General features: G+C 41.6%; 1 protein-coding gene across 2 annotated transcripts in view; it reads right to left on the reverse strand.

Moving 5' to 3' along the window:
- Window positions 1-14,327, reverse strand: part of cnbd1 (cyclic nucleotide binding domain containing 1) — a 52,677-nt gene that overhangs the window by 16,562 nt on the left and 21,788 nt on the right. For both annotated transcript variants that reach the window (XM_029626656.2, XM_029626655.2), the window contains exons 5-8: window positions 5,898-6,043; window positions 3,412-3,509; window positions 1,676-1,813; window positions 1,312-1,444 (exon numbers count right to left, since the gene is read on the reverse strand). In XM_029626656.2, coding sequence (XP_029482516.2) covers window positions 1,312-1,444; window positions 1,676-1,813; window positions 3,412-3,509; window positions 5,898-6,043 — 515 coding nt within the window. The remainder of the gene's footprint in view (window positions 1-1,311; window positions 1,445-1,675; window positions 1,814-3,411; window positions 3,510-5,897; window positions 6,044-14,327) is intronic.

Below are 14,327 nucleotides of genomic sequence, written 5' to 3' on the forward strand. Positions count from 1 at the left end.
AAACTTGGGTGAATGATGCGTCTTGTCATGGAGATCTGGCATTTACTGATTGGCCAGATGGTGGAGCTATAACAGGAGATTGAAAACGCAAACTTTAAAAGGTCACGCCCCTCACCCCATTTGACCTAGTCATGAAATGTGGTACATAGGTCCCTGTTCTCACAAAGAACACATTTCCCTCAAGGACCCATAAGGTCCACCATGATTGATTTTCTTCCATTTAAAATGTTTGGCAAAACGCTACTTTTCTGGCCCCGAATGACCAATCTGTACGAAACTTCATATGTGACATCTATGGACAAAGGTCTCTCAATGCAATTTTTTCCAGACTACTACGCTAAACAATTTCGCCGACATTGACGAATACATATTCAAGCAGGCGTGCTCTAGCACATTAATAAATAGAAATTAGTCAAGGATATTCGTATTGTAACAAAATGTGGCACACATGTTGCAAACACTATCATCTCTCAACATGTGCAAGAATATTAATATTGACCACCCGGTGGCGCTATAACGGGCAATTGTTTATATCTCTTGATCTGTTTGACTCAGAGTGATGAAATTGGTGAATGATGCGTTTGCCATAGTGATCCGACATTGACAAAATGACATTGACTGGCCCAAGAGGGCGCTACAGGAATCAACTGTTGGTACACGATATCTCAGACGCCACTGGCCCATTTTTGACGAAATCATTCGTGGGGGACGACATGTTTACTGTCGCCTTGCTTGTGTTTGTTTGCTTGGCAGACGGCACAAACTAGGGCGGGGAAGTTAATGCATAAGCCCGTTCATGTCGCTTTGATGATGTATTGAAGTTGTTAAGATCTAGTGGTATACTACAGTAACCTCGGTTTCATATGCAACCATCTGCGTCTAGATCTAAGTCTGTCTTGTTTTCAATGAAGCATACGGTGTCTGTACCTAATTACTGACAAAATAAAGATGTAATAAAAAAAACTGCCACACATTACAAAGACTTATTTCATACATGATGTATCATATTTTCCCAGATAAAAACAAACAAAAAAGGGATTTAATTGAACTCATACAGAGATGAATGTGTGGAAAAGAGAACAAATATGATTCATTACAGGAACACACAGCCTAACTCCCATTGCACTACGGAATTACCATGTACTACCATGATTCGAATAAGGTAGTAGTACAGTATTACCATGATCGGCTGACTGTGAGGCGAGTATTAGCGTGATTGGCTCACTGAGGGTATTACTGTACCATGATTGGGTGACAGAAACGGGTTTACAGTAATTGGCTGACTCAGGGGAGGTTATTACTGAACTGTACCGTGTTTGGCTGGTAAGTTCTTCATCTGGATGAGGTTGGCAAGCCTATCGATGGAGAGCTTGGGCCACTGCAGGTAGAAGTGACAACCCTGGATCAGAGATTCCTTCAGAGCATAGTTCTGGGCCAAGATCTCCTACAACAAGAGACACACAGCACAATACAGATTCAAGACAGTGGGCAAGGACACATGTCTTAGTGTAAAAATAAAGTTGAAAACATTGAGGGCATGTCTAAAGACATTGAAACATGTGGAAGTATAAGTAACTTGTATTTGTGGTTGATTAATACAGTCGCATATGCTGGTATGCATATAAATCAGGTACGTAAGCATATTCATTTTGGATAGTAAATGTAGCTCCTTCACCTTCTTCAGCTTGGCGTAGCCTGAGTGGGAGATTTTCAGGATCTCGCAGGGTTCCTGTGTTAATGTACACTGGATGGTGATGCCTGCCTCAGTACCTGCACGAGATTCAAACGATCCAAAGCTGCCACCCACACCTATCTGAAACACGCAATCAATCACTCAATCAACCAACAAATCAATCAACTAACCAAAACTGTGAAAAGACCTTAAAGCTTAACCCTTGTGTTGTCTTAAGAGTAAAAAATGACCCGCCACTATGTTTAATAGCAGAGAAAAACACCTTAAATTATATTTTTTCAACTTGACATTTGATGAGTGACCCCAACATTACAAAAAGTGAAACATCGCCTTTGTTCACATTTCCATGAAAGCTGTACACCACCAGGGCACAAAGATTGTCTTAGGGTCATTTTTGGCAGTTATAAAATAACTTACACACCATAAAAATCACAAAGATACACACACACACACAATGAGAGATTGAACTCAGCTTGGCCCCTGGTCATCTTCCATAACATTATTGATGTGTCCTCATACAATGCCTTCATGATATGGAACAAGATCAACCCTACCTGGATGCCTGATAAGCAGAACAAGAGGAGGGTGTTCCTGGAGCAGCTGTAAAAGGCACTTGTAACCCCACACATTCAAAGAAGGGAGTGCCTCCCCCACACAGCAGCCTCTGCAGCGCTTGTGAAAGCTGTTTAGGGGGCTGAATCTTGTCCTGATCCACCTGAGGCTGCAGCTGGGGCAGGCAAGAGGAGGAGATTCCAATTCTGCCCCCCAAAGAAGGACTGTAAAACAAATACTATGTGCTGCACATGTGAGAAATACATCAGCAAAGTCCATGCACACACACTTGCATACTGTCCTACATGTGCTAATTATAGTTGATTGATTTGTGTTCTTCACGTTTTTGTTTTGTATCTATTATCTTATTTTATTCTTATTTATTGTTGTTGTTTATACACCTTGTGGGTGGGGGCAATGGTTAAAAAAATGGGAAGAGACTAGTATTTTGTAGTTGAATTCCTCATTGTACAGTATATAAAAATATATCACTATGTACCCAAAAAAGTTCAAGACCGTTAATATTTCCCTTCAATAAAATGCATTCAAAACTACTTGCTTCACATTTCTGCTACTTTCTTTGGCTATATAAGTGCTATCTCTTGCTAAAAAAACATATGTTTACACCTATGTAGTACCTTTAGCAATAATAATAATAATAATAAGTGATAAAACCATTATGACAGGTGTTGTAATAAAACGAGTGGTGTCCACTGATTAAATGCAGTCTTTCTGCATCGTGAAGAGGGAAAACACAGATATTCACAAAGTTTGTGATGAACGACAGGTTGTTTCTTCATGCAAAATAGATTTGGGGTTTAAAATTCAATTAAGCTGCTTTATTTTAGGGGTTTAGTGAAGGTGGGTAATTTTTTACCCTTAGGACAAGGAAGGAGTATACCGAATGTTAAGACTACACAAGGGTTAAAGAATCCTTAATGGTGAAACAGCCACATTCCATTGCGAGATTACAACAGAGAAGTCACTGCAAACGACGAACACGGTTCTTTCCGCTTTTACCATGCTGCACGATGCTCCTCAGCTCGGCAACAAAAACAATAACAATGGTGGTTTGGGTGGCCAGTGTCGCCGTTTCCCCCTACAGCAGATACCATCTTTAACACTCCGGAGTAACATTGTGGCAGTGCCATGGTGTGGTTGCTTACCACTGAGCCCTTTGGATCAACAGCCTCCTTGGATCTTTCTTGAGTGTACGGAGCTACTGAACCTTTCAGGATGAGGTAGAATCCATTGTGTCCAAATACTGCAGGAGGAAAGGGATGTTAAAGTGTTCAAATGAAATACAAACTTTAAAAAGTAAAGAAATGCCTCTGTCCATCACAGAAGAACATCACAGAATCTGCCTGCATCCCAAATAGCACCGTATTCTCTATATAGTGCACTACTTTAGACCAGTACACTATAGTAGACAGAAAAAACTCTCTCACAGCAAAACAATTATCCCAAATGCACCGGTCTCATCTTTTCAGAACGTTTCAAATAGCTTATCACATCACAAGTCTCAGACATTAAACCATGCCATCATATTTTATATTTGAGATTCTTCACAGTAGCCACCCTTTGCCTTGGTGACAGCTTTGCAAACTCTTGGCATTCTCTCAACCAGCTTCATGAGGTAGTCACCTGGAATGCATTTCAATTAACCGGTGTGCCTTGTTAAACGTTTATTGGTGGAATTTCTTTCCTTCTTAATGCGTTTGAGTCAATCAGTTGTGTTCTGACAAAGTAGGGGTGGTATACAAAAGATAGCCCTATTTGGTAAAAGACCTGGTCCATATTATGGTAAGAACAGCTCAAATCAGCCAAGAGAAACAACAGTCCATCATTACTTTAAGACATGAAGGTCAGTCAATCCGGAAAATGTCAAGAACTTTGAAAGTTTCTTCAAGTGCAGTCGCAAAAACCATCAAGCGCTGTGATGAAACTGTCTCTCATGAGGACCGCCACAGGAAAGGAAGACCCAGAGTTACCTCTGCTGCAGAGGATAGGTTCATTAGAGTTACCAGCCTCAGAAATTGCAGTCCAAATAATTGCTTCACAGAGTTCAAGTAACAGACATCTCTACATCAACTGTTCAGAGGACAGTTGATGTGTGAATCAGGCCTTTGTGGTCAAAATGCTGCAAAGAATCCACTACTAAAGAACACCAATAAGAAGATAATATATTTAGAATTCAAGGCACATTTAACCACTCTTAACCAGCATGGCTACCAAAGCATTCTGCAGTGATAAACCATCCCATCTTGTTTGCGCTTAAAAATAAAGAAAAACCCTGGAATGAGTAGGTGTGTCCAAACTTTTGACTGGTACTGTATATATATATATATATATTGATCTCTGCTTATGTACACACTATATATATATATATATATATATATATATATATATATATATATATATATATAGTGTGTATAGTGTGTACATAGTGTGTACATAAACAGAGATCAATTTATTTAAAGTATTCATTTCCCTCTCTAGAATATAGAGTACTTCTCTCCCCTCATCAAAATCTACAAAAATATCAGCCTCCCGACTCAAGCTCCTGGGAAAGGTAACAGAAAAGCAATATCCAACCACCAAATCAAACATAACAGGAGAGGGGATTGAGTCTAAGCATTCCGTTGATAGTGCTGCCTGCCTCTATGGATGACAGTCATTTCAGAAGCCAAACCAGCTCGCAGAGTTTCATATACAAGCAGCTTCTATATTTCCCTGTGGTGCTCTGCTGCATATCTCACCACCACTTGTAGATGTTCTATCTCAGTGAGTAGCTAGAGGGGTTTCAATCTGCCCAAATCGGTGCACGCACACACGGTGTACGCGCACAGATGAGGGATGAATGATGAAAAGAAACGGACACAGATAAAACTGCTCGTGAAACCAGTCAGGCCTCACAGAAGGGAAGCAAAAAGACTCCATTTCAGTACTGTATGTTCACAGTCAGATGCACTGTGGGCAGGGGTGTGAAGGGAGCGATGTACTTCTTGGGGTGAAGGGGTGTGTTTTGGGGTGAGGCTGAAGGGTGTTTGTATGCGTGTGTGCGCATGCACATGATGCATAATGTATAACCGTGTGTGTGTGTATCAGCTTAGGCATGCGTGATGAGAGTTTATTGTTTGTCTATCCCCACCAGCCTCCGCCAGTGAAATGTGATAGATAGAACAGCCTAGAAGCACGTGTGATGTACTCAGATTACTGTTGAATAGCATGAATAATAGATGGTGAATTTGGGATGATTGAGGTCTACAGCGCTGGAATAGTGCTGTCTCAATCAATAACATCACCGCATGCACAGCCCTCTAGTACTTCTTAAGACAAACAGTAGCTATAACATTGACTGTGAACACTCTGACAGACAGCATCTCCTGTTAAAGACCATGGGAATGGACTAGAATGAATACCTGAGAACAAAATCAAGGCCTTATAAAAACCTGTATGAGTATTTCTCTGTGTTTGTGTGAGAAAACGCTCTAAATAAGGCTGTGTTCTTATGCATTTATGTGCCAACGCAGTATTCAGGAAAATGCAGGGAGTTTTCCAAAGACAAAATGATATATTGCCAATGCTATGCTAGAGCATGTTTAAGTTTACAATGCAAGAAGAATATGGTGTGTGTGTGTGTGGGACTCACTGATCTGTGCCCTATCCCAGGTCTCTATGATGGCGATGGTGCTGATCTGCTGTAACTCATGTCTGGAGAGGTGGGCTGTCAGACACGGGAACACCTTCAGCATCTTATGGATAGAATGGTGCTCCAACTGGGACCGCTCTATAGGGCTGACAGACAGACAGACAGACAGACAGACAGACAGACAGACAGACAGACAGACAGACAGACAGACAGACAGACAGACAGACAGACAAAGAAAACAACATTTTTCAAAACTCCCCCAAAAAATGATTTTGCACGTGCATGGGAGCACGGACGTGCACACGTGCGCATTAATTGATGATGATCGCTGGGTATTTCTCTATTAATTTGGAGAGATGATGATGACCGGGCAATTAGGATACAGACGTGTCAGATTGGAATTGGATTAAGGTCTGGGCTTTGACTAGGCCATTTCAAGACATTTAAATGTTTCCCCTTAAACCACTTGAGTGTTGCTTTAGCAGTATGCTTAGAGTCATTGTCCTGCTGGAAGGTGAACCTCTGTCCCAGTCTCAAATCTCTGGAAGACAAACAGGTTTCCCTCAAGAATTTTCCTGTATTTAGCACCATCCATCATTCCTTCAATTCTGACCAGTTTCCCAGTTCCTGCCGATGAAAAACATCCCCACAGCATGATGCTGCCACCACCATTCTTCACTATGGGGATGGGGTTTTCGGGGTGATGAGAGGTGTTGGGTTTGCGCCAGACATAGCGTTTTCCTTGATGGCCAAAAAGCTACATTTTAGTTTCATCTGACCAGAGGACCTTCTTCCAAATGTTTGGGGAGTCTGCCACATGCCTTTTGGCGAACACCAAACCTGTTTGGCTTTTTTTCTGGCCACTCTTCTATAAAGCCCAGCTCTGTGGAGTGTACAGCTTTAAGTGGTCCTATGGACAGATAACCCTGAAAAGCTCCACAGCGGAGATTGGAGTATCTTTGGTCTCTTTGTTGCCTCTCTGATTAATGCCCTCCTTGCCTGGTCAATGAGTTTTGGTGGTCGGCCTCTCTGGTCAGGTTTGTTGTGTTGCCATATTCTTTCCCTTTTTCAATAATGGATTTAATGGAGCTCCGTGGGATGTTCAAAGTTTCGGATATTTTTTTATAACCTAACCCTGATCTGTTCTTCTCCACAACTTTGTCCCTGACCTGTTTGGAGAGCTCCTTGATCTTCATGGTGTCGCTTGCTGGTGGTGCCCCTTGGTGTTGCAGACTCTATATACTGAGATCACGTGACAGATCATGTGACACTTAAATTGCACATAGGTGGACTTTATTTAGCAAATTATGTGACTTATGAAGGTAATTGGTTGCACCAGATCTAGATTTAGGGGCTTCACAGCAAAAGGGGGTGAATACATATGCACGCACCACTTTTCAGTTTAAAAAAAAAAATGTTTTTTTTTTGAAATAAGTAATTTTTTTCTAGTAGAAAGAAGAGGAAGGGAAGCACTACTAAGGTACATAATAGTCAATTTTGGTAGACAGAAGGTGCTCTTTGGTAAAAGGGGTGAATTGGTAATCTAAAAGAAAGGAGGACCAAGGCACTCTATATAATTCATTAAAATTATTTTATTTGTATGGCGTGTTCAATAGAAACAAAGTTTTAGGGCTATTAGGGCTAAATGGAAAAGCTGTTCAAAAGAGGACATGTATTATTTCTTTGTACTCCCTGACGAAGGCCATGCAGCCGAAACGAGTCAGATTTGTAACACTTTGTTTCTATTGAACATGCCATACAAATAAAGGCATTTTAATGAATTATATGAAGTGTGCCTTGGTCCTCCTTTCTTTTTGAATATTTCTTTTTCATTTCACTTCACCAATTTGGACTATTTTGTGTATGTCCATTACATGAAATCCAAATAAAAATACATTTAAATTACAGATTGTAATTCAACAAAATAGGAAAAACGGCAAGTGGGATGAATACTTTTGCAAGGCACTGTATATGGGGCGGCAGGTAGCCTAGTGGTTAGAGTGTTGGGCCTGTAACAGAAAGGTTGCTGCATCGAATCCCCGAGCTGACAAGGTAAAAATCTGTCATTCTGCCCCCTGGTAGGCCGTCATTGTAAATAAGAATTTGTTCTTAACTGACTTGTCTACTTAATTAAATACAGGTTAAATCATTTTTATTTTTAATTTTTACGTTTAAATATTGTGGTCAGAGAGAGACGGCATGAGTGTGCATAGGAGAGCAGCAGGTAAAATAAAAAAAGAAACTGTTCCCTCATCTCAGATTCAAGGCAGTCACAACTGAGACGGCCCGCTTTGAGAGAGGAGGCCCGGGAAGGAAGCGACTTCACCCTCACTCTCCAGAAGGCAATGTTAAGATGGGTGCTATTGTGGTGTCTCCCTACCATGGTTCACATATACTATGAGTCAGACTGTCTGAACTATGGAGAAACACACAACCTATTGAACGGCCAATGCACAAAAGTATCAAAACATTCAGACGGAGACTTCTGACACCAGTCACTCATCTCTAGCCATACCTGAACTAGAACAATGTGAGATTCTTATTGTTATCAGTTAAGTTCTTAAAACACTCATCTTCACGACAGTTATAGAACACGTCTAAGATCTGAATTAGGTCCCTTTAGTGCTTAAAAAAGACAAACGTGACAAGCCAGCCAGTCACCTGCTTGCATGTAAAATGGGACTAGACAATCATTCGCGCCATATCCGTCCTAACGGGTCAGAGGTCATCTCCTTATCCATCCATTAAAATGGGGCAATCTGCGATTGACACATGATATATACCCTTTGATTCTTGAAGAATATAACTTTTATACATGCTTCATGAGCTCACGTCAACTGTCGTTCTCTATCAGAACCCAAAATATAAACTTGTTTTATTCCAATGCAAACAATCTACATCTAAACGAACACTGTATATAGCCTCAAAACATAGTTAAAACTATCATTTTAAAATCATGGATGGCAAGTCCTTGTATCCATAGCGGTCTATGCATTTGAGAGTGGTTACAATTTTCCAGCCCCGTTCCTCAGCTTTTTACTAAAACAGAGGCGGGTGATGGCTTTCTTATTGTTTGAAACTGCATGCAGATTGCTGCTTTAAGTTTTCAAACTGTATAGAAATTGTTCTAAATTTGTCACTGGGAATTCATTGTTCTTGACCTTTTAAAACGCCTTTTAAATGTGTACATGATACTGCGACGACTTTTCCCATAAAGTCAGTGGTGTAACCCACCCAGCATCCCGAGGGAGTATCCTCTTTGATAGTAACGCGTGACTTATGCTGAGCTCTGGTTAATATCGCAGCAGGCTATTTCAAGGTTCAGCAGGGACGAGCTAATAATTCTAAACACATCACATCTAAATCAATGCATATGCACAAACTGTACAGCGTACACTCAGTATACACTAAGCCCATGGGAAATATCAAGGAACTATGGGCATCTGTATTCCATTTCCTTACCATATAATGATTGCTATAGCAGCTGTGTAGGGGGAAAATATAAATTAATATGGGCGGGGTAGTGGTACTATCTATTCTGTCATTGGGAGAAAGGGGAGAGACTTGCAAGCAAATTACGCTTTGCATGTCGAAGCGGTGCAGCGCTACATTCAACCTCTGACTGTCTTTACAACATCCCTATAGATGGGATGACCTAGTGTCTGTGTAGGTGGAAGTGGTTCAGTGATCTACACTTGTGTGATGCCTTGTCTGAGACTTGAAAACTACTGGCATACAGATGTGGTCAAATATATTGGCACCCTTGTAAGATTCACTTTTTCTTCTAAAATAAGTTGAAATTGAAAACACTGAAATTGAGAAATGTCAAAGCAAAACAATGGCCTTGACTAAATTATTACAAATTATTATTATTAAAAATAATTTAGTTGTTGGCAATGATTCTCATTTACTGTGCAATTTGACCTCTGGTAAGTTGCAGGTGCCTACAGGGTAAAAAATAGCCATTCAACCAGTTTTGAAAAGAAAAAACAGAACATTCTGCTCCATTGCAAGAGTTCCAATATATTTGACATCTGTAAAAATCTTACCCTCTCTTCCACATCAGCCTTTGAGAGTACATACAGCACCCCTCCACCCTGCCTTCTCACTTCCTGGTACCCTTTCCGTGCCCCCAACATGACCTTTGACCCAGAGTTATGCACTTCCTGCTTGCTTGACGCTGCATCATCAGACACATCTGAGGTTGGACGTTGGAATGCTTTGGTGTCTGAAATGTGTATACCACTGCCTTCCTTCCACATAATTATCCAGATAAGTCCTTCTAGAGCATCCCACAGCATTTGATTACATATCTTAATTGTTAGCTCGTAGTGATGTCCTTGGAAATTCTAGGGCCACATTTACTACATGTTTACAGTATAGACATTACATCAGTCATTTTTCCCTTTCAACTTAATCCCTTCTAAAAAAAACATCAGTCCCTTAAATTGCAATGGTCCTCAGTCATATTCAGGAAAAATAGATTAATTAAACAGTTAACTTGATTTACAACGTAATAGCTTATAAGATATATAATGTATAATCAAAAGGTTGAACTATGAGGGTCACTTTGGTAATGTAAACATTTTTACACCACCAATTCCAAGACTTCCAGTTGACATTTCCATACGCTGGTATTAATCATAAATTCCCCAATGATAATAGTAATTGCTATCGCTAATCCCTTTCCATAAGTTTCTAATTAACTGGATGAAGGTTTATCATTGGAAGGACAGGGAAAGACTCATTTGTGTGAATAAGTCATTTCTGCAAACGTGAAGGATTTGTAGCCTCTAACACATACACAAGGTTCTTTCTCCCACTCTCTCTCACAAACACACAGTGAGGAGCTGAGCAGACAGAAAGTGGTGGTTGTGTAAACAGAGTGGCAGATTAATTTGCAGGGTGCGGGGCTGAGGCAGTGTGTGTGTGTGTGTGTGTGCGCCGAAGGGGGCTGCTGGCTACGCTGTACTAACCGTGGTGCTTAGAGGAGCTGAGAGAAGAGATCCTGTAGAGGACACACCAGAGGGTTTGTGGCTCAGAGAACAGCATGGGGGATTGAGAGGGAGAGAGATGCTCAGCTCAGTTTAGTTCAGGCCTGGAGGGATGCTGACACAGTCCATCCGCTTGCTCCACTCCTGACTCGCATTCTCTTTTTTCAATCTATCTAGCATTTGCGTCAAGCATTGGATCAAGCCGAATCAATAATGATGCAATAATTTCCATGATGATGTAGAATTTCCATTCAAATTATGTTAACTGATGTGGCTCATTCAATGGAATGTATTTCTTGTAATGTCAGTTGAGTTCAATCAACAAATCACAGCACATTTTTAGCTCATATTTTACTTCCTGCTTTGCTATGGGTACACTCGCAATGGCCGCCTGTCTGCTCATTATGCCATCATTGACTTGAATCGGAATGACGTTTCTAGTCACAATATTTATATTGCAGCACGTGGAAAAGAGGAGAAAATATGTGTAAAAAAACAAAAACATTGGAACGGTTATTACGGTGACCGCAGTCCTTTCACTGGCCAATTACTGTCATCCAAAATTCCATGACCGTCACAGCCCTACTAAGCAGCACATTTCAAATTTCTCACGCTTTATACTAAATTAAAATAGAAAAACACAAATCGCCTACAACAGAGGTACTCAACTACTTTGAGAATGTACGGTCACACAAATTTCCTAAGTGGCAAAGGTCCGGATGGATATTGTCAGTGACTCACCAAAATCAAATGAGGGACCCCTGGTGGTCGAGTGCCTGGGCACGTAAATCTAGACATATTAACTACACGAATTAGATAGGTAAATTGAACTAACCAGCAATATGGCTAACATGGGCTAGTAATTGATCAACTGGACATGTCTGACAGGTTATAAATAGCTTGAGGGTCTGTCAGTGAATGACATGAGAGGAAAACTGCCCATGCACTTCCAAATGGTGAAATTGCACCTTGTGCATGTGCATTCTTGTGCATTCTGCTACTACAACCATCAACAGCAGCAAGTTGAAAGCCCAACGGAGCATTGAACTTGCGGTCCGCCAGTTGAGTATGGCTGGTCTACAAGGTCTTATCAGGACAAACGTTATTACCAAAGTTCAGGAAGCTCAGGAGAGAAGAGACCCTGGCCTGCACTCTCCTTGGCTTACAGGCTTTTAAAGTGTCATCACCATCGAGAGCTTTTAGACAAGACAAAAGTCCTATCAGATCGGTTTCAACACTGGACCCTTGCTTTTAGGAGAGGAGAGGCAGCAAACGCTATTTTTCTTCTCACAAATAACTGTAATCAGCCTTATCTACAGCCTCCTACAGCCTGCTCCGGCCGCTCCATCACCATCTTATCGCCCCACCAAATGCCTTCCTTTCCTCTCACCTATCACCAAAGGACGCTGGGGGAAAATTGCCCCTAAAGCGGACCCAGCCAGTGACATAAATCACAGGGAGAGAAGAGCTTGATAAGAGCTATCTGTCTGGAAGTTAGAGCCACAAGGCACTTTTCTTCAGATGGCCGGCCAGGGCAAAAAAAGAAAAAAATGCTGGTTAGGCTAGCCAACTTTTAATTCAAATTCAAAGTCCACTTTGAAGATAACAGGGGGGGGGACCTTCGAGGTAATCAATTTAAATCAGGAAGACTCAAATCACAGCTCCAATGGCCTCTGTCTCTGTTTCTTTTTTTCTTTTAATCTTTTCAACTGCACTTTTTCTGAAAATGGGAAAGAAAATTATAGATGGGGGGGGGAATTGGGCGCCCTTGTCTTTGACTGAGCATTCACTTCCCATAGGAGAGGGGACGTAGAAAGGCAATGTCTTGGGGACCACAGTGATAAGATTTGTGTTATACAGCAGTTTAGACCTTTATCAGAGATGGCTGATGCCTGCGGCCTGTGCAGAGCAAGGAAACCAATCAATCTTTGGTTGGAGGGGAGAAGACAAGAGAGCCTTGAACCTTTCTGCCACTGTCTAATTCATTCTGAGGGGGAAACAAAGAGCCTTTGTGAACACATATAGATCACATATACTCTATTAATGTTCACACACATATGTAGCAGATAGGGATCTGTCCAACTCACTCCTCAGCCTGAAGTGTCGCCCCTTGCACAATTATCCTTTACAATGGTGCTGTGACCCGGATCTGCACTTGCGCTCAGCTCAACCGCTGGGGTCGCCTTGGAGTGAATTTGGGGTGTGAATGTAGAAGACGGGGATCTCTGAAACTCACTCAGTGAGTGTCGACCCTTACGCAATTATAAATGGCCTTTTCCAATATCCTGATGGGTTGGAAAACTTCACGAGGGTGGTCACGTGTGTTTGCGAGGCAAAGGTCCTGAGTCTCTGTATGAGCCAAATCAGGGGGAAGCGGTACTCGCTAAGCAAGCAGCATGACATCCTTTACACATCGTAGGGGTGTAACGGTACATGTATTCATACCGGGGACCACTCTTTGGTTCACACTGTGAACCCGAATGACTACAGAGATATATAAAAAATGAAAACAATAGGCTGGTGGAGGATTTGGACACCCTTGTCGAGTAAATTTGAGGTGAAAAAACATTTTGGGCTATTTCCGTTAAAACAACTAGAGCCTATGCCCACGTTGTAATATAAATTCAAATCTTAATTGCCGCATTTCAAACTGCCCTTTTGTGAGGCGCAGCCAGGAACTAGTTCTGTACGATGGCGAGTGGTGGGGTCGATAAATCAGGAGAATTCTCCATCGTTTAAATCTTCAGTTTGGCTACATTTAGTCTTTCCAGTAGATGACAATGGCAAATGGACAGAGAGAGCATGTCGCCACTGCTCAACGAGAATACCCTACGTACCCGACGTCGACCCAGTATTCCTACCACCGGAGCAAGACCGAAAGGCAAAAAAACAACACAACTTCGTCTCCTCTCTGCATTCAAGCAACCCATCAAAGTTGATTCTGACAGGGCCAAAGAAATTACAAGAGCGTAATCGCTCCTCTTTCACCAAAGCTGCCAAACTAACCCTGATTCAGAGGACCATCTTACCCATGCTAGATTACGGAGACGTAATCAAAGATCGTACTTTTTGGAGAAATTTCCTCTGGTCTGATAGAACTGTTTGGCCACAATGCCCATCGTTATGCTTGGAGGAAAAAGGGGGAGGATTGCAAGCCGAAGAACACCATCCCAACCGTGAAGCACAGGGGTGGCAGCATCATGTTGTGGGGGTGCTTTGCTGCAGGAGGGTACATGTGCACTCCACAAAATAGATGGCATCATGAGGCAGGAAAATTATGTGGATATATTGGAGCAACATCTCAAGACATCAGTCAGGAAGTTAACCTTTCTAGCGCAGGGGTTCCGCCTCGACAACATGTCGCTGAAAAGGCAGTGGGCGAAATTCAAAAATATTTTTCTAGAAATATGTAACTTTCACACATTAACAAGTCCAA

Source organism: Oncorhynchus nerka, linkage group LG22 (assembly GCF_034236695.1).
Source record: "Oncorhynchus nerka isolate Pitt River linkage group LG22, Oner_Uvic_2.0, whole genome shotgun sequence".
Taxonomy (NCBI): Eukaryota; Metazoa; Chordata; class Actinopteri; order Salmoniformes; family Salmonidae; genus Oncorhynchus; species Oncorhynchus nerka.